This window comes from Eschrichtius robustus, chromosome 10 (genome assembly GCF_028021215.1).
Source record: "Eschrichtius robustus isolate mEscRob2 chromosome 10, mEscRob2.pri, whole genome shotgun sequence".
Classification (NCBI taxonomy): domain Eukaryota; kingdom Metazoa; phylum Chordata; class Mammalia; order Artiodactyla; family Eschrichtiidae; genus Eschrichtius; species Eschrichtius robustus.
Genome location: NC_090833.1, coordinates 70,206,116 through 70,228,607, shown reverse-complemented (window position 1 = coordinate 70,228,607; position 22,492 = coordinate 70,206,116). Strand labels below are relative to the sequence as shown.

The 22,492-nt window shown below is 39.8% G+C and overlaps 2 protein-coding genes across 6 annotated transcripts in view; one reads left to right on the top strand and one right to left on the bottom strand.

Annotated features, from left to right (window-relative positions):
• HACD4 (3-hydroxyacyl-CoA dehydratase 4) overlaps window positions 1–12,260 on the top strand; it is a 68,505-nt gene extending 56,245 nt beyond the window's left edge. Inside the window, exon 7 of the mRNA XM_068553662.1 lies at window positions 10,688–12,260. Within this exon, the coding sequence (XP_068409763.1) occupies window positions 10,688–10,725 (38 nt within the window). The 3' untranslated portion in view covers window positions 10,726–12,260. The remainder of the gene's footprint in view (window positions 1–10,687) is intronic.
• FOCAD (focadhesin) overlaps window positions 209–22,492 on the bottom strand; it is a 311,119-nt gene continuing 288,835 nt past the window's right edge. For all 5 annotated transcript variants that reach the window (XM_068553655.1, XM_068553654.1, XM_068553656.1 and 2 more), the window contains 9 exons: window positions 21,279–21,407; window positions 18,896–19,011; window positions 16,095–16,355; window positions 15,024–15,113; window positions 11,522–11,699; window positions 9,878–9,975; window positions 8,128–8,379; window positions 5,998–6,073; window positions 209–3,787 (listed from right to left, as the gene is read on the bottom strand). In XM_068553655.1, the coding sequence (XP_068409756.1) occupies window positions 3,714–3,787; window positions 5,998–6,073; window positions 8,128–8,379; window positions 9,878–9,975; window positions 11,522–11,699; window positions 15,024–15,113; window positions 16,095–16,355; window positions 18,896–19,011; window positions 21,279–21,407 (1,274 nt within the window). In that variant the 3' untranslated portion in view covers window positions 209–3,713. The remainder of the gene's footprint in view (window positions 3,788–5,997; window positions 6,074–8,127; window positions 8,380–9,877; window positions 9,976–11,521; window positions 11,700–15,023; window positions 15,114–16,094; window positions 16,356–18,895; window positions 19,012–21,278; window positions 21,408–22,492) is intronic.

Below are 22,492 nucleotides of genomic sequence, written 5' to 3'. Positions count from 1 at the left end.
ATCTTCCCAAGTCCTGACATACATGTTGTCAGGCCTGTTTCAAGCATTATAGCTACTATTTATTGTTAGTGAAACATACAAAAGTGAAAGCATTTCTTTTACATTTTAGTATTTATACAGCATACTTCTTTATTCTTTAAACTCTCACAACTACTTTGCTAGGTGGGTTATTTCTTTCATACAAAAAATAAAACCAAAGTCAGGGAGTCATCAATGTCATTTTTATTCAGTTCCATTTCTAATAGTTTGGCTGGACATTATTTCACAAGTTCCCTGTTACAAGAATCAGATGATCTTTCTAAATTGCAATTTCAAAGAATTTTGGTTTATGAAGAAGATTAACAGATTACATGCATACTCACAACTTCATAAATATTTTATGTGTCATACATTAAAAAGATGAGACTTTAAAGTTTCTAGGATTAGAATAAAGCGTTTCCTTCCAGAAAATATAAAAGCATATATCCAGCACCAGAGCAGTGATGATATACATTTATACATGAAGATGATGCTGTGAGGTATCTTTCCATAAGAGTGGTGAAGGATGTGAACTGTCCCAGCCATATTCTGTCCTCTGGTTCCATTTGAAATGCCTACAGCTATGAATAGGCTGGTTGAGGTCAGAGACCTGAAGACCTAGCTTACAACTCTGGCCTTAATGAAGGCCCCATCCTCTTAACCACATGGTCAGATTTCTCTTCTAAAACAGCAATTTGCTAAAATGTTTACCAAAAATCTAAAACTACTGCTTACTTTCAAAGTGACTAAGATGTTTCAAGACAGTAGTTAAGTCCTTAACAAAGTTTTACTCCTTATATTATTATAATATCATCTTTGGTTAAAATCATTTTGGAGAAGTTAACTTGTGGCAATTAACTTCAAAAAAAAAAAAGGTGATTAACAGCCTCTTGGTTACCATGGAGCCATTACATTACAAATAAAGCACAAAGATTTTAGGCACTTGCATGGATCTCAACATCTGTTCCAAATGTACACTCTTCAAGTGAAGAGTCACAGTGTTTGGACACATCTGAGACACACAACATAGCCTTAATCCCACACATTGATTTGTTAGTATACCCTAGCATGCTATTTGTCTTGGCAACTTGTGATTTCAAAAACTAACAGAAGATGACTTATAATGAAACTTTTCCTTTTGTATATAGTTTGGAACGTCTGGTCTCAAAAAAGCAGAGACTTCTGGTTTCTGGAGAGCAAACTGAAATATCCCAAGGGAATATCTTAGTTCTTACTGGAGGTCAGACAGGTAACCAGGAGAAAGGGTCTTATTATGCCAGTGACCTATATCTTAGAATAATTAGAGTTTAGAACCTTTACAGCTTCAAATTTAGATTTTGGCATTTTGGACTCTTTATGGAGTCCAAATGAATAGGAATGAATAGGAAAATCCTATGAATAGGAAAAATCCTATGACTCTTAAACACAAGACTGCTGAAAACAAAAAGAGGGAGCTAGGGAAGAGAGGATACAGGTAGATCTTATTTCCTCCCTTTTGTACTATTCTGTTTTCTTGTCAAGGCAGGAGCAATGACAAAGTCTGACTGAAAAGAAACTGGGCCAAACTGGAAAAGGCAGTCTGGGTCTGGAAGGCTGGGCTGATTCTTTATCCCTCTCCTTGAGCATCAGCAAGTCTGCCCACTGATTTGGGGGGAAACGCGAGAGTAGTTCTTCAGTGCCCATTTCCTCTTCCCTATTCTTTACTGCCATCCACATCTGCTAGCTGGCCCGGGAATGTAATGTCCTTCAACCCATGAAGACCTGCTCCTTTACACTGTAACTAACTCCCAACTTCCCAATTCCAGAGGCTTATTAATACGAGGCAGGGGTGTTTCTTTTATCGATTCCAGCAATCTGTATTAAGCATGAATGAGGCTTAATACTTGGTAGGAGTTTTCATCTGAAAGTGGGTGCTGATGAGCCTGATGCAGTAGAAAGAGCATTGGACCTGGGGTTCTAGGACCTTGGTTCCAGGTGTAGTAGCTCTGCCACTTATTAGATGTGTTTTCTTCATTTAAAAATAGAAAATAATGCCTCTTCACAGTATTGTTGCAAGGGTTAAATAAGATAATACAAGTGAAACTCTAGTCACTTATATAGTCTGACAAGTAGTAATAAGTGTTAGAAGAATGTCAACATCTCATTGGTAGGTAGTATGAGAAAGCCAAGGTGGGTAGGAAGGAGACAGAAGCTGGCTTCTCACGTAAATTTTCTAAGCTTCTGCTTCCTTCAAACTCATTTCCCTCCAGCTCAGCCTCTAAAGAAGTAATAGAGATGAAATACTTGGTGATGTAGTTAAGTACTACCTGAGAGCTCACCTTCCCTTCCTCCTTTTCTGTAAGCATCTTGGCACCCTATGGAGTTCAGCAAAAGAAAGAGCTGTGACCTGGAAACAGTGTGAATTACACAGTGAACCACAAATATTTGGACCCTGGAATCATAAATCCATATATTTGGAAAATAAAATTAGTAGAGCGATTTTTAACTTCAGTGGTAGGTATGCTTGGTGACAACATGAAGGTATTGTACATGCCACACAGGAATACTCAAAGTTCCATGACACTGCTGTGGCATGATAAGCACGAAGGTATATTATTCCAGTGGCACACATTTTCTCCCCAGTAATCCCATATACGTATACATCAGTATGTTTGTATGATTGGCTAAAGACAGCCCTGATTAATGGCTGCATGAAGGAACAATAAATAGCAATCAGAGCAAATTAAATTCCTGGCTGATTCTAAGCCCCTGAGTAAAATGCAACCCTTGAGGATGCTGTCACATTCCTTCATTTACTTGGCATTAGGCCACCAGTCACCCTGATTAAGACAGAGGTTTGTACTTATAAAAAAAAAGATCGATGTTTGGAGGAGATACTTGCCATTTTTTGCTTGCCTAGCATCCTATCACCTTTTCTTCTGGTGGAACCCAGTTCAGGTGGACGGACACGTGGCCCAGGCCTGGTCAAGTAGAACCCTCCCCACCCCACCCAAGGACTCACATGACTCAAGCTGAATCAGAGTCCACCCCATGTTGCTTCCGCCATACCTATGAGCAAAGGCACCTTCCCCTCCTTATTTTGAATTGGGTAGCTTTCACTTGCATTCAAGAGACTCAAGCATAAAAAAATTATAGCCACCACTTAACAAGTCTGATTTAGCAACGTTTAACACCATGCTTATTATTTAAATGCGTATAGCAGTTCCAAGAGAGTGTTGTAGCAATAAGAGTAAGAAAACATGTCTAACTCACTGAGTCAATGAATATCCTCTGGAGACTTCATGGGAAACAGATCAGATTCCACTGTCACCGCTACAGTTTGGTTTTGCTAGCAAAACCTTCCCCATGCCTTAAAACAAAAGTCACATGCACAAAATTCACAGGATTATTTTACTAGAATTTAGTGGGGAGGAGATGATATAATTAGATTTTCACAAAAAATCTTTAGATTGAACTCTAGCCAAATAAAAGAAAATCCAAGTTCTTGTTTCAGTCTCAAATGGCCTGGGTACTGAAGCAGTGGCCCCTGTCCTGGCATGCACGGTTCAGGCTGTTGGTTGTGTGGCCACCCTTTCATGACCTTCAGCTCTCTGCATCATGTCTCAGTAAGCCCAGACACGAATTCTGAAAAATTCCTTCTGTCTGTATGGTTTTCCTCACCCAGCTGAGAATGCTGCTGGCTACTGCAGAACTGTTCACCAACCATACGCTCTGGTCCATACAGCTTTCTTCTTAAACTCTGGGAGAACTCTCAAGGACAGCAGGGTGGCTAAGGGGACAAAAAATAAAGTGCACTGTTGCATTTGGTGGAGTTGCATTTGAAAAAGTCATTTAGATCAAAAAGGTGTCAATAGAACTTGGCTTGTTCTCACTCAGCTAATCTTTAAGAATTCCTATCAAGCCTTAGACAGAATTTTAATGGAAGAAAACGAATAATAAAGGTTGAGGAAAGGGTTTTTTTTTTTTTTTTAAGTTACTTTGAAACCAGTTAGTGGGAAATTCTGCATAATTAAAACAAAAACTGACTTCTGGGATGCTGGCAATGCTCTTTTTCTTCATCTGGGTGCTGATTACATAGGTGTGTTCCCTTTGTAAAAACCTACTTGTGCACTTTTCTACATGAATATCACTTTTCCACTAAAAAAGTTTAATTGAAAGGTAAACAGGGCTTCCCTGGTGGCACAGTGGTTAAGAATCCCCCTGCCAACACAGGGGACACGGGTTCGAGCCCTGGTCCGGGAAGATCCCACATGCCACGGAGCAGCTAAGCCCGTGCGCCACAACTCCTAAGCCCGCGCACCTAGAGCCCCCGTGCTTCCGCAACAAGAAAAGCCACCGCAATGAGAAGCCCGCGCAGCTCAATGAAGAGTAGCCCCCGCTCGCCGCAAGTAGAGAAAAACCGCGCGCAGCAACGAAGACCCAATGCAGCCAAAAATAAATAGGTTTATTTAAAAAATTTAAAAAAGGTAAACAAAGACAAAAAACCTGATCCTGTAATGAAGTTAGGTTCATGGGCTCAATGGAGCAAGTACGACTGTACTAAACTATATTTGAACACACACCTTAGCTGTCATGGGTCCCTCAGAGATCGACTTAAAGTAGGGAAGTTATGTGTAACCCCTCTAGGTAACTTATTACATATCTTATTTTAGAATACTAATGTAAATATATTGAGATTTAAAAAAAATATAATAGTGTGAGGGAATGAGGGTAAGCCAGAACTACATAATAATTGTGTGTGACTCTAGTAAGCCCTTGAATACACGATCAAGTGAACATGTACTTCTTTGACCCAAATAACTATTTTCCTCATCAGTATCAATTGTTATCTTCATGACCTAAGACAGTATATGTTGGGAACAACCAATGGAATTATGGACCCATGGCCATTAAAAATTAGTCCAAACTCCTCAAGGAAAATAAATGGAGGAAATCCTAGCAGCAAGTCTCTAGGGAATGGTCAAGTGTAAATATGTCAGACCAGTGCCCTGATCCTCAGTGAAGTTCTGTGGTTGATCAGAATCACCGTCCTACACAGGCCCTCCAACCTACTTTGGAGGGAGGGAGAAGGACAAGAACCAACACATTAGATAATTCTCGCTTGTTAGGCAATCAATAGATTATACCATACTTAAAGCAAAATATGGTCAATTATCACAAGAGCAGGCCAGCAGGCAACTTTCCCAAGGTGAGACTTTTCAGTGTAGTAGCTTACAGCATGTCAGGGGCATCAACAGCAGCCACTGGGAGGATCCAGACCCCCAAGTCTCCAGATGTGGATGACAGTACAAGCTGTCTTGGACCACAGAGCCAATGCCCAGAAGACTTTTCAGATTTGAGTAAAAATATCTACATAATTTTCACAGAAAGATCATCTATATTTGTGGATCCCACAGTCATAGTTTAACAGTCAATGGAGATGTATAAAAAACATGAAAATCATCTAAATGCCTGGAAGCATGGGAAATGTCCAATTCCCTTGGCAAAATACTATGCAACCGTTAAAAATACTTATGAAGCCAGTGTAAGAATGGGTTAAAATGCTTTTAAAATAATTTTAAAGTAAAAAAGGCAGTATTCAAAGTGTGTTTGTACACTTTTCAATTGGCTATGATTATAGAAACGTTAATACTCATACGCAGAGGGAGCAAAAGCTTAGGAAAAACAATCAAAATTGTCATTGGGCCGTGGGATTCTGGATTCTTCTTTGCTTATTTTTACTTTTCTGAATTTTCTAAATTTTAAGTCATATTTTATGATTATAATAAAACATTTAAAAACCATTTAAATAAAAATTAAATCTAAAGGCAATGCAACTTTTTTTAACCACTTTCTAATTCAAGAATGCCACACTGGTGACAGCTTCATATTACTTCTCTAAACTGAACCAAGACAAGCCCTTTCAGGAGCCAACATACGCTAGGATGCTGTTCTGCAGCACGGACAACACTGGATGGGCATAAAGCACGGAAGTGATACCTTTTAAAAGATCCCTGGATTTTGCTGAGAGGCCTTCTTTAGGGCTTTCCATGATGCTGAATAGCCAGTCAATGAACTAGAGTGAAAATGAAGAATGGTATCAGTGAAAACAATATCACTATCAGTAAGACATCATTCAAACCCTTGGGCCTGCACATACGAGTATCAGGGCAGTAGTCCCTGGACAATACCTGCCTGGGCTGGGAAAGTGGAGCAGAGACGGGACCAGGCACAAGAGATGGGAAAGTTGGAAAAGGCTCTCATTTAGTTAAATGACCCAGCGAAGTCAAACTTCCTTCCTTTGCTGATTACCCTGGGACTTGCTATAGCTTTTAAGAGTGGGGTAGGCATGGGCCCAGAGGGCCTCCTGTGTGCCATGAACATTCTGCCTCATCACTCTGAGACGCCCCAGAGAGGTTAAGAACCTTGCCCAAGTCCACTCCCAGTGAATGGCAGAGTCAAGGTCTGAACCCAAGTGCACCTGGCTTCAAAGCCTCACACTCCTCCTTCACATCATGCTGCCTGCCACCTGGTTCTGTGTGTACCAGGCCTAGGCTCCTAGGTGGGGTGGTAAATGGGGAAACACATCAGATATAAGCCCCTGTTCCTAAAATATGTTTCTGTGGCTAAGAACAATTTGTGCCCAAATGGATATGAAGCAAAGTTGAAATGTAAGAGAAAAGGCATAAAACAATTTACTAGGTAGACCCAGGCGTATTAGCTGCAAATAAATCCTGCAGATGAGGTAGAAACTCATAGTACTCATGAGTTTGACTGATATCCCAGGTGCAGCCAAAATTGTTTTTGAATTAGATAACGGATAATTTCGTTGACTGAATGTTGCCAATCTCGACTCACTGAAAAACACATACACTAGTTGTAGGTATTAGGAGTTTTAACCTTGGACTAGAAAAAGAAAATATTCCTAATTCCCTGCTTTAATTAAAACTTTTTTCTTTGTTTATTTTCTTTTCCTCAATTTTGTTTTATCATATCCTACTGGTAAGTAAATAAATCAGGTACTACAAATACATGATAGATGCAGGATGTCTATACTGTAGTCCAAAACGAACAGGGTGTCCCAGGCCAGAAATAAGGGGATAGGATACCACATTTAAATTTATTTTCATTTAAAATGAAAAAGAAAGCACAAAATTTGGGATAATACTACTAATGCTTATCAGGTTTAAGAAAACAAAGGCATTTTAATTGAGATGCTCAGTGAAGTTCATGGCTAAACTGTGGGTCCACAGCTCAGAAATATTTTTAAAGATTAATGTTCAGATTTTAAGAGTAAGCCACACAAAGTTGGCTTTAAGCTTTCAACCTCGTAAAAATCCAGTTTTGATTAAATGGGATTCAAAAATACCTTTCAATCAACAATTCAAGACAGGTCAGAGCCACGTAATGAGAAATAAAGGATGTACCGTATTTTCATATGCTCTTCACGACAGCTAGTAGCCTGGGGAAACTCAGTATTAAAAACCAAAAGGTACTTCCTACAGTTTGGGTTTTCCTGAGGGCAAAGGTGATGACATTAGGCCTTTACAAATCTCCCCACGGTATCTCGAGCAGGCCAGAAGCACCTGGAACACGCCTATCGCATGGAATGAGCTGTGGGGAACCTTAAATATGGTAAAAGATGGATACTCCAGATTCGCATCTCCCTGGAGGATTTCCCGGACCCATCCCCAGACATTGTTGATCACCCCCCTCCCTTGCTCATCACCACTGTATCCTTATCATACCATCTTGCAACCTTGAACTTGCCTTCCTGTCTGTCCTCACTCTGAAATTCTGGGCTCTCAGAGACTTATTCATCCTTTTATCCCCAGGATCAAGAACACATGTGTCTTCAATAAATGAAGGCAAGTATAAGCTTTTCTTTCCACCTCACCCCTAACTGTAAGCAAGTTGTTGCGTTGTCACTGTTGTTTTTAGTCAGCGGTTACCCTGAGCCTGGGCTAGCCTCAATCTCTGAGGCTCTGCATCTGCCTGAGATTCGAGGCTGAGTAGGAAAGCCTGTAGTGTGACTCAGGTTTCACTTAACTCCCACCTCAATTCTACAGCAGAAACTGCTGAAGAGAAAATGGCCGCCTGCCCTGACAAGCAGGTAGCTGCCAACCTCACCTTCTGGGTCTGTTCCTTCCATGGCTCTTTCTGCAGCAGAAGAGGCATGCTACTGGGAAGGAGAGTGACAGCCTCCTGCACAGTGACCCTGTGCAAGGGACTCCTGCCAAGGAACCTTGATGCTGGCCCAGCTGGACCATTTTCCTGATGCCATGGCAACCAACTGGCACTGAGGCCAAGGAGCAGAGGGGCAGCGTGGTCTGCCCATGCAACCACTGCTGTTGCAAATATCAGCAACAAGAAATCCAAAGCCTACAGGAGAAATAGGAACAAGGTCAGGTCACATGCTTTAACAATGCAAAGTAACACATGTTCACATACACAGCCCCCATCATGAGGCAATGTTACCTTCCCCTTCACTCAAACCTTCCGCCTGCCCCACCCCTACCCCAGAAGAGGGACTGGACCGAATAGCAAACTATTTCCATGCTTAATGAAGAGACATTTTGGGGTTTCAGAAGGTTTGAAGGATCCTCTTTTGTGAAGACAGAAGGCCCAATAGTTTCATTATTAGTGTTCTAACATTTCAAGAGAAACAATTTATTTAACACCTAATCATACTGAGATCCAAACATTCCTCTGTTTTGGTGTTTTCAAAGAGACTTAAAAATTAATTAAGAGAGATACAGACAGGGATGTTTAGGTTTATTATTATGTGGCCAAAACTGATTTTCAAAAATATGTATAATGTATTCTGTTTTTAAACAGAAACAACAAATGACTCTCCACATGCATTAAAAAAAAATCTGTTTAGAATCCATGCATTTAGATTTTATAGACTAATCTAGACACTTGTAGAAATGGTGGTAACAAGGGCTACCTCTGAGTTACTGTACTACTGTGATTTAAATTATTCTTCTTTCTGTTTAACTGTATTTTCTAAGTTTCAAAAGATTTTGTAAGAAAGCAGAGAAGGTTAATACAAACTTTGGAAATGAGAAGAAGAGGAAAGATAATGCTAACTCAAAAAAAAAAAAATTTAAAAAGTACCCCTCAATCTCTTAAAAAATGCCTAATCTCACTAATGAAAATTTCAAAAAGACACACAACTCTGCAGAAGAGCTGGGCAGAATATCAAACAACATCCCAGGTTATGCATATTTTGCTCACACAGCAAACAGGAGACCCATGAAACATGGCTATGGAAAAATACTAAAAAAAAATGCACATTGGGCAGCTGAGTCAAGAAAATGAGGAGAGTAGGAAAGTGCTGTCCTTCATTTTTTTTATTAATCTTTTTTTGTTTTACTCACCCAGTGCTAGTGGTGGTTAACCTTTTCTGGGTCATAGGTCATTTTGCAGGTGGGGTGAAAATTTCCCTCCAATATGTGCATGTAAGTATTGGCACAAACACAGATTACTTGCATACACTTCAGGAACCCCTTCAAACCAGGTGTTTGAAGCCATGCTCTGGGCCAGTGCAGAGGCCAGAGCCCTGTACCCCAGTCTTTGTGGGGTCCAGCCCAAGTACACAGGATCCCAGTTTCCCCCTCCAGCTAGAATCCTTTGTGTACTCCCTGTCAAGGAATGTGTTCTGTTGAAAATATTTTTCAAAGGGCAGCCATGGGCATCTCCTAGAGCCTGGTAAGAACATCCGTTTCCTTGTGACATCAGATAATTGTCATCTTTGTTTCACAAAAATAAAAGGAAGGAAGGAAAGAGAGCTCCAAGCAGCAACATGTTCCTCTTTTGGGAGAGTAAATATCCTCTATATTTTAAGGAAGCCACAAATGACTCCTCTACATTGTACCTCATTAAGAGCCACGTTCTGAACAGACGCTGACTGGTAAGCAACATTTCTGATATAACCCATCAGTTCCAAGAGCCACTCCATTCTCTTCAACACGCCTGAAACAAAAGGATATTTCTTACCAGACCTTGGTTTTCCTTTGCAATGAAAAACAGATCAGCGATTACCATCATAACTAAAGCAGAACACCCGCCGAGGACCCTGTGCGACAGTTTCAAGTCCTTTTATGGTACCTGAGACTTGTGCTCACCCGTGAGGGGGTTTTTGATACTATTCACATCAGATGACCATATTTTGGTCTTTATTTTTAAAAGCTAATTTATTCTTCAAATCTGTGATAAAATGGTGAAATGCATTTATTGGAGTTGCTCAACATGAAACACTAGGAGAAACTGGGCATGCCAACTAGTTAGTAGTGTTAAATCTTTGATAACTAGCTGTTTTTATAGTCCTCCCTTGCTTAAATATTCCCAATTTATGCAAAAATCATAAAGAATACCTATCCTAAAACAAACAAACAACAAAAAACAAAACCCAGCTATTACAGGCTAACTGGAGAACAAACATCAACATAAATATTAATTTTTCCTTTAAAAAAATGAGGATTCCCAGCACAGCAGAGACTACTTGGAAACGTCTTAAAATTTAGTGCATGAGAGGAAAATGGGAACTAAATTTGAAGGCCAGCTAGTTAGGACCAAAGGCAATATCAAATTTGTTATCTTCATGCTTAATAGGGAATACCTACTAGTTTTCTGCCTGATAAATACACTTTTGAGTTAGAGTAAAAAATCTCATTTCTCATCACAGGTTCACTTTTCACTGGGCTGGCGCTACTGTGGACGTGAGACAACTCTCTCAGTTGCCAAAGAGGAGGATGAATCAAAATTTCCTACACAGTCTTGCAAAGACTATTACAATTGTATTTGTCAGTTTTCTCTCAAAGCCTTCAAGATACAAGAGATGGGGATGATGGGTCACAAGGGCTTCCCAGCCACGTCTGATCTGCTGAAGCCAGATGCCTTCAGGACCTGAATGTAGACTTGAGAAATTTTAAGCATATGACCAAAGGCATGGAGGAGAAATGAGGGAGCTCCCTCTTTAGATGATTATTAAAGTATAAATGTCTAAAATGGTCTAAAAGTTGCACCATTCATTAGCAGAGCTTCAGGCCTGAAGCTTCTGGCTTGAGGATGTAGTAAGGGTGTCCAGATTTTATTCTTCTCACCCCTGAGAAGTTCTTCTATAGAATAACTAATTTGTTGTTGGGCTGCTTTCTTTTTCTCTTTGTAAAATGACCACCCAAAAGCCATTTTCATGAAAACATCAGGGAGAATCAATCAGCATCCATCTGCTTGAGAAAGGAAGCAGGAAGAATCAACCTGATAAACTTGTTTATGTCTCTGAGGGCCTGGAGGGCCAAAGACAAGATAAAAGTCACCAGTAGAATTCATTCCCACCTCCAAAGAGTTGATGTTGTGAGCTGTAATTGCTTGTTTCTATCCAAGGTGCTACTCATTTGGGGTAAAAAGGCCTCGCCTGTGTCAAGAAGCACTAAACTAGTTAAGTTGAGGAAACAATTACAACCTAAAAGATGGTAGGCACATCTTTCTGTTCCTGATGTTCGCCCCCAGCTGGCCTTACCGGTGTTGGCGTGGCTCACAATCCGTGCCTGGTATAAGCTGTGCAGTATCATCCAGGCCAGTGTGTCTTTTTCATGGTGCCGAATAGCAACACTGAGCACATCAGTCAAGCCCATCAAGGGGAATCGTCCTTGAGAGATCAAGTATAGTCTGACAAAGGCAGCCTTTTCTAGGCTGTTCTGCAAAAAAGCAAATTGTTCAGTTACTATTAAATTAACTGAAATTGTTATAGAACCTCGGGGCAAGGGCAAAAGAGAAAGGGTGAGTTTGAAGTTGATTACCATTCCAAATGCTAAAACTGTTCGTTTCCTGCACAGTGTGACCTACCTGCCTCCGTGCTATATTAAAATGTACCTACAGACAGATGGTTGTAATGTCACCTCCTGTTTTCTCATAAAAACCATAAATGATTTCAGGGGTTAACTGGTGAGGATATTTAGTAAAGATACACAAATAATAATAATAACAATGATAACCAACAAATACAGTACTTATTATGTGCCAGGCACCATTCTAAGCACTTAACCTGTGTTAATTTGGCACTTCACAAAGTGTGGTACACAGACCTATGGGGCACCCCAAGACCCTTTTAGAGGGTCTGTGAGGTCAAACTATATTCATAATAAGACCCCAAACTGTAGTAATGTTCATTGTATTTTTCACTGACACTTGCAATTTTTTAAAGAGCTAGTTTCATTTAAAATATCCTGTAAACAATAAAAATTACTAGTTTTGTTAAACCTCTGCCCTTGAGTACATCTTTGTAATATTCTGTATGACCAAATGGGAAGTATGCATAAAAGACTTGTGCTGCAGCCCCAAGTGTGATGGTCGTCTCAAGGAGAAAGTTGTGAGAGTGAGTTGTGAGCTGAAATAGCCACTCTTCTCATGGAACGCCATTTAGTTGAAAAGAATAATTGACGGACAAACTATGGTTATGAAAACTGAGTATTTGATTATTTTTTAAAAGTGAAGGAAGTAAGACTGTCACTTCAAGGAAAATACTTGACAGTATTTATTGCCAATGATAAAATGTGAGCTTTTAAGTGAAACTTAGATTTTTTGGAAAATCTGTATCTGCTTCGATGACTTTAGTAGCAGATACGTAAAAGACTTCTCTGATGAAGTTGCCGGTGATACTGACAAATGTGATGTTTTGATGTTTTATAATGAAATGTACCAACATTTGGAAGATTTTCAAAATTTAGTGACTCAGTATTTTCCAAATGACCAATATATCTTACAAATCTTGCAATAATATCTTACAAAATCATGCATTGGTAAAAGACCCAGAGTGCAATGGACCAATGGATTTTAATGTAACAGAGTATGTGAAGTTCACTGATAAGGTTTCAGATTCTACGTTTCAATTAACCTATAAGAAACCAACACCTGCTGAGCTTTGGTACAGTATCAAAGAAAGACATCCCCAATCATCAGAAAAGACTGTTAACACACTCTTCCCCGTTCCACCTACGTATCTGTGTGAGGCTGGATTTTCTTCACATACTTCACCCAAACAACATCACAACAGAGTGAATGAAGCAGTAGCTGTGAGAATCCAGCTGTCTTCTATTAAGCCAGACAATAAAGAGACTTACAAAAATGTAAAACAATGCCACTTTCTCACTAATTTGTTTTTTGGAAAATAGTTTTTTCTTACATATGTTAAGATGCAATGGGTTTATTATTATTACTTTTAAGTAAATATCTTCAAATTTTTCTAGTTTTAATTGCTAACATGGTAAATATTGACAGATATAAGCCACATAAATACAAGCTCTTTGGAGTCCTCAATGACTAAAGTAGTCCCGAGACCAAAAAGTTTGAGGACCACTGAATTACGCATTTAATTCTAACACTGAGCAATAGATTACTATTATCATCCCTCCTTTACAGATGAGGAGACGGAAGCACAGAAGTTAGGCGACTTGCTTACTGCCACACAGAGTAAGAGCTGAAACCCAAGGAGTCTGAGCTCTTCACCTGTACCTTCTTCTTACCTGTGTTCTTTCTAGAAATGAATAGAAAACACAGGGCTCAGCAGAACACATTAACTCTTTTGGGGACACCAGAACAGGATTTAGAATGTTCTAGTGACAATCTTCTGAATGGCACTTTAGAAACCCAAGTGAATAACACAGCAACTTTTAGCTCTAGGTACCCCGAAGTAAATTATATTAATTAATTCGAACAATGTAACATGAATATAACAAGTTGTAATAAATTACATGAATGTAATAATTATGATAATAAGTTATTACTGAGTACTTGCCTTGGGTCAGGCACTTTCCCAACAACTTAACATGGATTAAGCTATTTAACTCTCAAAACAACCCTAATAGGTAGGCGCTATTATCTCCCTTTTATAGATCAGGAAACCGAGGCAGAGAGAGGTTATGACACTTCACCAATGTCACGTTGCTAGTAAATGAGAGACTGGCTTTCATACCGGGGCAGTGAGGCTGCAGAGTCCACTCTCTCAAGCATTTCCTTATACTGCTTATCCTTGCTTAAAACAAACTAATCTCCAAAACGCCGATATTCCAAATATTCTAACAGTGCCTCTCAAACCTTAGGATGAACCACAGTCACCGGGAGGGACTCTTAAAACACACACCACTGGGCCTCCCTCCAGGGTTTCTGATTGAGTAGGTCTGGAGTGAGACTCCAGAATTTTCATTTCTCATCACTTGCCAGGCTGATGTTGTGGGTCCGTCGGCCACAGTTTGAGAATCACAGCTACACCATGCAGAGGATTCAACGATTCAACTTAACAGGCCAACCTGCCATATAGTGAAATAAATGATAAGATGACCACCCACGATGTGAGGGCTCACAGTCCTCTAGACCTCTGGTATTACCTGGTACGCAGGGATGCCATTTGAATAAGTAGGTCCCATGGGGATGTACTTATTCTAAAAAATTATTCATTTTTTATCTGCAATTCAAATTTAACAAGGTATCTTGTATTATATTCTAAATCTGGCAACTTTACTCTTATGCTACTTTTTGCTTATTCATCCTTTGATTCGGTAGGGGTCTGAGAGGTACTTGTTAATTATCTTGTGTCAGTAATAATAGTGTTTGTTTTTCAATCAGCCACCTTTCTTCATTCCAAAAGGATAAGTATCAGGTGAAGGAAAATAAATGTGCCTACCATGCACCAGAAAGTTCTTTGGTCAGAATATTTCCGTCCTTGTGGATTTTGTATTGAAGATGTCCTGTACTTATTTTTGCTCATCAGTAACACTAAAATGTTCTTGACGAAGTGGGATTAATTAGGTTAAAAAGTTATTCATTCATCTATCCATTTATATACTACTACATATCCAACCGTACTAGGCTGGACATGAGACCCCATGGTGAAAAAGATAGTTTCCTGAAATTAGCCAGTAACAAACAAATATGAAGCAAAGCTAGCTTCAGCCAAAAGGATACTATAATCATCTCAATTGTAATTTCCACCTCAATAATAAAAAAACACATAGATATGTTATTACCTCAGTAATCTGGGCAACCCGATTGGCTTCATCGTCTGTCATTTCCGAGAGGCATTTTGCTACACTGATATACAGCTCTAGATCATTTCTCTGGTAAAGAAAAATCCAAAGCATGTCAAAATACAGTGTAAAAAAACACATATATTCTCAATGTTCTGACAAAATCATTAGATTTGCTTATCTCCACGAACAGCAGCTGATGAGATTTTAATTTTAACCAAGCCAAAACTCGTGGCCAATTTTTATCATTTAAAAAACATCTTTCCTGTTATTGCATGTATTTTGTTTGACTGTACTTTTTTCTCCTTATCAGAACCCATCATTCCGAATGGATCTTTAACTTCTTTGTACAACTACATTTCAGAAGTCTGTTGGGGGAGAGGCAAGGCTAGTATTAAGTCACTTGATGTAAATAGTGGGTCGGACAATATGCCCAAGGACTCCCCAGGTGTAAAGTATAAGGGTTTCTTTTTTTTTATTTTTTAAATTTATTTATTTATGGCTCCGTTGGGTCTTTCTTGCTGCGCCAGGGCTTTCTCTAGTTGCAGCGAGTGGGGGCTACTCTTTGTTGCAGTGGCTTCTCTTGTTGCGGAGCACGGGCTCTAGGTGTGTGGGCTTCAGTAGTTGTGGCTCACAGGCTCCAGAGCGCAGGCTCAGTGGTTGCGGCACACGGGCTTAGCTGTTCCACGACATGTGGGATCTTCCCGGACCAGGGCTTGAACCCATGTCCCCTGCATTGGCAGGCGGATTCTTAACCACTGCGCCACCAGGGAAGTCCAAGTGTAAGGATTTCTGAACGTGCTCATCTTCTACAGGATTTGGTAAAAGGCCTAAGAGCAAACTTCCTGGTGCCGCACTGGTTAACCTGCTTCTGAGCGTGCTCAAAACTTTGGTTCTAAATATTCAGCCTCAATTTAGACCTTGGAAGCAAACATTCTTAGTGAAGAATGTGGTTATTTCTTGCTAGCCTTCCCACCACATTCTTAAAACATATACCTCCCTGCTTTGCCAAAAGGCTTTAAAAAATCCCAAACATAAATTGTCAGGAATGTAAATATTTTTGTTCCTCACCCGAATCTTATTTGGCAGAAGGTCAAAAATTTTCCCAGTAGCTTTGCTGAGCAGACTCCAGAGGTGGTAGGCAGGGCTGGGCTGTTTCATGGCCTGGCTCAGACCCTGTAAGGCACTCGGGCATAACTCAGGTTTGTAGAGTGGGGAAGCTGCTTTAAAAACTGTCACCATTAAGCTTTCAACAAAACCCACGATCTGTTCATCAGAGACGTGTTTTATCCACGAAGGCACAGATAGCAGGAGGTATTTCTTGATATTTAGCTGAAAGCAAAACAGAAGAGGTCAGATGTAAACAGGCAAGTCTGGGTTTATAACGCTCAAAACCTCTAGGTCATCACCATGTTTGAAAGATAAAAGGTTCAGGTGAAAGATAAAAAGTTCAGGTTGTTTCCTAGACCCTCATTTCCCCACAGCTTCATGGTCCAATGGACCACCGATGCATGTAATTTTAGCGGCTGCGGTGACTCCTGATCCAGGGTGACTCATGTGGATACATGGTATCTGCCAATCCATCTGTGAACTACTCAGCTTAAACCTTGGATCTCTTCAGCGAGGGGAATAAAATGCTACTTCTAAAAGAACATGACAGTTGCTATTCAGTCTTAAAAGGTCACATTCTCCAGCAAGAAAAGCTCCTGAAGATGAAGGCTCAACTGCTGGAAATCAACTAAACAGAATATCTAATATTATTCATTTCTTCTTCTGAGGAAGAATAAAGAAATAATGAGGGGAACTGGCATTCTGGGGCCATTTCTGAGCAAAGAAGAACCAGCCGAGCATGTGGAACTGACCATAGCATCTTAGAGTTCAGGAGAGCTAAGAAGGGGCATAGTTAATTATAGCTGTGAGCCACAGACTTTGAGAAAGCAGGCTTCAAAAATTCTTAGAAACATTAAGTATGATACTAAAGGAGCAGCAATCTAAAAGAAGTGCTTTAAAAAATAAAATCTGACAAAAACCAGTAAATTTCAAAAAAAGATCAATGTAGCTTCATGAGTTACAGAAGATTTCACATTAAAAAACATGCCATTTCAGATCATTTTTTAAATGAGCAGGTACATAATTAAAAAAATGAATTTACAAACTTAATTTGTTAATTAACAAAGATAATAAGAAAGGTTCCTAATCAAGGACAAATGCAAAAAAAAAAAAAATAGGACAGATCTAAAAGAGAAATGGAAGGATAACTAAAACCTAGAAAAATGTCTGAGATCAAAATAACAGGCTGTTAGAATTATACATGATTCTAAAGGAAGGAAGCATTAACAGAACAGTGTTCAAGACACAGGCTTTTGAGTCAGCCGGACTCTTCCATTTTTTTGCTATGTAAACTTTGCTTAACCTCCATTTGTCTCAGTTTATCAACCTATAAAATGGAAATAAAATCTACTTCTCAGAAGTGAAATAAGCCAGGCACAAAAGATATAATAGTGTACAATTCCATTCTAAAGAATTTCTAAAGTTTATATGAAATTTATATGAAAGTTCTTTAAAAAAGGCAAAATTATAGAGACGAAAAGAACAGTGGTAGCCTGAGTCTGAGATTGGGAGTGGGGATTAACTATAAGTAGGCACGATGGAACTTTTTGGGGTGATGGAAATATTATTGGTGATGGATGAAAATATATAAATGTACTAAGACTCATCAAATTATACACTTAAAATAGCCATATTTTATGGAATATAAATTATAACTCAATAGAGCTGTAAAAAAAAAAATTGGCCTGTCAGGGTTGAAGAGAGATTAAATCTGATGTCTGAAAGTACTCATTGAGTGCTTACCAAGTAGCAGGTACATAACAAGTGCTCATTAAGTGGTACTAAATGGGAGCTGTTTGGAGTAGACAGGTAATAACAGCTGATGGAAAGGATGCAGACCTCAGTAACACTGACCTTCAATTAAAAAGAATCAGATGTAGGAAAGCTTAAAAAAAAAAAGTACAGAGTAGAGACTAAAGCCAAAAGACTGAGGAAATAATAAGAGGGTTTTGCACTATCCTCAAAGAATTAAAGCCTCCTAGAATAGAAGAATAACAAAGAGGAGATCATTTAGTTTATAATTAATTGGTAAACCTCCAAGGAATCATGGAATGTGGTTTTTTTTTTGGTCCTACCTTGAAATGTACCCAAAATTAAACATCTTTACTAATTTCACCTCTTTAAATAATCTCACCCTAATCTTCCTACCTACGCTTAGTCTATACCCTGGAAGGTGCTGGCCCCCTCTATCATAAATACCAGGCTAGATCACTTCTCCCTCAGCACTTTACTCAAGCTGAACACCATTGGCAGAGATGTTCTACTCTCTCCACATACACCTTCCCACTTACATCCCCTTGTGTCTCTAACTTGATGCCTAATGAAATCCTACCAAGCCTTCAAGGCTTGCCTTAATTGCTGCCTTTCTATAAAAGGGAGGGATCATTTATCCAGTGCATGTGGATTTGCCTTTCTTTTAATACCCGCTGAAACGACTGCATGTCATATAAACAAACCCAGGTTCCAATAACTCTACAACTTTCTACCTGTATGGTCTTGAGAAAGGAATTTTAATATCTCTGATCATCACTGTCCCTTTTTCTTGTAATAAATGGTAGCTGAAAGCATGAATGGTGATGGCTATGGCAGAGTTCTGTGTCCCACAATTTTCCAATTTGCTGTCCAGCTATTGTCAAGCCCTCACTCTTTGTGAAATCCCATTTGTCCCCTCTTGACTTTGAGAGCTCACACACAAATGAATGTTGATCTCCCCCAAAAGAACCATATCCTCCTGTTGCTCAACATCCTTAATTACTACATACACTCAGACCATGGATCAGTGGCGGCATCACCCACATTCCCAACAGTGCAGCTACATTCTGGGATGACTGAGCCTGGGTCACCATAATTTCAAGACACAGTTGCTGAATCTCTTCACCTGAAAGAGAAGAAAGGAAAAAAATATCTGTAATATAGCTGCTTCTCTTAACTCATATTCAGTCTTCAATGTCTCAAATCAGACATCTAAAGGTAAAAGAACTTGTGTGTGATGTCTAAAGGTAATGGAACTTCAGCAAACCATAAGGTATTTCAAGAGACGTTTTTAGTTACAAAGCAAAAGAAACATACCCACCGTATCAGAGGCCTAAGTCTTGGAACTGGCAAGGATCTTGAAATAGATCAGGAAAGTTCTCTTATGAGAACTTTGTCTAGACAAACCTAAACACTCGAATACTATTAAAAATCTGAGAAAATTCTAGCTAAAAATCTGTAGTGTCTGTTTTTCTCTCCTCTCCATCTTACGTTCAGCATATAGACAAATCTGGAAGGACTTAGAGATGTATCCACATTCTCTAGTGACCCAGTCTTTTTAAGCCTGATCCCAGTCGGCAGATGCATCTTCCCAACCAGACCTTTTCTTCTTTTTACTAAAACACCAACATCTTCAATATAGCACACAAAAGCAGGGGAGGGGCAGGGGAACATATTTTTCTGGAAACATAGTATGGTGAGATCTGGAAGCATAGTATGGTGAGATCATATCTTATATAGGATTAGGTTCAAATGAAAGCGTTCAAATGAAAATTGTGTTCAGTCAAAATAATCTTTGATTATCCCTTAAACTGTACATAAATTATAGTATACAAATCTTTTTGTATATCATATGTAAGTAAGCACCTACTGTAAAAGAGCACTCATGGCAAATACACACACATATACAATTTATAGCACTGTTAAAGTTGTTCTTCCTCTTTTTTTTTTTTTTCTGGAGGTGCAGCTACTGTAAAAGAGCACTCATGGCAAATACACACACATATACAATTTTTAGCACTGTTAAAGTTGTTCTCCCTCTTTTTTTTTTTTTTTTTTGGAGGTGGGGGGCAAATCCATGCAGCTAAATTTGCCTATGCTAATACTCTAACTCCATAATAGAGGTTGCTATGGACAAACTGAGGTGTGCATTCCCTTTGCCTCTCACCACAAAGTACCTGTGGTAAACAGAATAATGGCCTCCAAAGATGCCTATATCTAATCGCCAGAACTTGTGAATATGTTCTCTTGTATGGCAAAGAAACTTTGCAGATGTGATTAAGGTTAAAGACCTTGAGATAAGGAAATTATCCTCGATTATTCAAATAGACCCATTAATCACATGAATCCTTAAATATGGAAAACCTTTCCTGTCTTCAGAGAACCAGAAAGATGACAGCATGAGAGGTCTTCAGCCCTCTGTTGTTTGCTTTGAAGATGGAGAAAGGGGGCCACAAGCCAAGGAGTATGGGCATCCTCTAGAAGTTGGAAAAGGAAGAGGAATGGATTCTCCCTGTCTTAGTCTGTTTGGACTGTTATAACAAAACACTACAGACTGGGTAGTTTATAAACAATAGGAATCTATTTCTCACAGTTCTGGTGGCTGGAAGTCCAAGACCAGGGTGCCAACATGGTTGGGTTCCAGTGAAAGCCCTTTTCTAGGTTGCAGACTGCTGATTTCTTGCTGTGTCCTCACATTGTGGAAGGGACTGGGGAGCTCTGTGGGGCCTCTTTTATAAGGGCACTAATCCCATTCATGGGGCTCCACCCTCATTACCTAATCACCCTCAAAGGCGCCACCCTCTAATACCATCACATTGAGGTTTAGGTTCTCAACATATGAATTTTCAGGGAACACAAACATTCAGGCCACATCACTCCCCTGGGCAACTAGGAAGGAATGCTGTTCTGCTGATATCTTGATCTTAGCCCAGTGAGAACCATGTTGGACTTCTGACCTACAGAACTATAAGATAATAAATTTGTGTTGTTTCAAGCCACTAAGTCTGTGGTAATTTGTTACAGCAGTAATAGAAAACTAATACAGCATCCCATAGGGCATTTCCTTGAAACCTGGAGTTCTGAAAATGCAGCTTGATAACCATCAAACCAGGCTTTCTGGGACCTGCACCACACACCCAGCAACATGCACCATCTCAGTCGAGTATTGTTTTGATGAGTACATCTGGTCTGTGTCTTCAAACCTCCTCTCCCTCCCCCTCAGCTATTTAGAAAGTGATGCAATGAAAATAACCCAGCTGTCCCATCCAAGAAGACAAACCTCAAGTACCCAGACGTCCATCCGGTCACCACCAATTGTGACACACAATCTAATTTTCTATTCAGGTCACATCCTAAAAGCAGAGTCTGAAGACCTAAAAACATGATATTTACCAAAGTTTAGCCTCATAAGTGGAGAGAGGAGTGCAGCCCAGTTCACAGGAGGATACTGGTAGCTTTCTCCAACAGTTGCTATGGGTTTCATCACAACTTTGAGAAGGGAAGGAGGCACAGATTCAGGACCTGCAACAGAAAGGAAAAAAATAATAAAACACCTCAATAGCATCATGAAACTGGAACATGCCAACTTTCCCTCCTTTCTACTAGTTTCAAAGGATTTGATATCACAGCTTCAATTGTGTTCAACCTTTCAATTCTGTGCCCTTAAAGTCAACCCCATTTGCTAGAAACTTTGCTCCCTCTGTTCTTCTCTCTCTTATTTGTCTCCAGTCTTTCCCTCTTGTCTGGATAGGAATATTCCACATTGCTACTTAACTCTCTTCCATGCTCTCTCATGTCTTTTCATCGAGCTTCCTACAAAGAGCAACTTACTCTACATTATTGCCTTATTGCTCACTCACTCCTTAACCCACTTCCAGAAGAGGGGACAATTACTGCCACTCAGGTCCATCTCCTTCTCAGGAGAATTGGTTACCTTCAGTCCCTGTGGCTCTAAATGGTACATTCTGTCCCATGTGATCCTGCTTCTTCTTCTCCTCAGCCTGTGCCATGGCTGACTGCTCCACAGGTGAGCACCAGATGTAACAGCTAATCCATAGGTTAACCAGCTATCTGTGACATAGCACCATGTTCTTTTCTTTTTATTTTTTTTTTTCAGGTGGGAGGTAATTTGAAATTGAAAAAATGAGACACTCTAGCAGTTCTGAGTGCAGCCATAAGGTGAAGCCAGGGTTGGAGTAGCCATTGAGGGTCATATAGAAGTGAAGTTACAAGGAACTCAGAAATGATGTATGAAAAAGTAGCAGACCAAGAAGGAGAAGTAACTGCAGCAGCAGGATCAACATAAGCAGCAGAAGGGAAATCAGCATTAGCAGAAAGAGAAGCAGAATCAGGGAAAGGAAAAGCATCAGCAGGAAAAGGAAAAGCAGGGGTGGAATCAGCAGATAAAGCAGCAGCAGCAGACTCCAAAACAGGGGAAAGCAGAGATGGGGGCAGAGTCAGCAAAAGGAAAAACAGCTGCAGAAAGGAGAAGCATGGGAAAAGGGAAAACACAGGAAAAAGGAGAAGCACAGGAAAAAAGGAGAAGCAGAGGCAGAATCAGCAGACCCTGAAAAGCGGGGAAGCAGAAGTGGGGGCAAAGTCAGCAA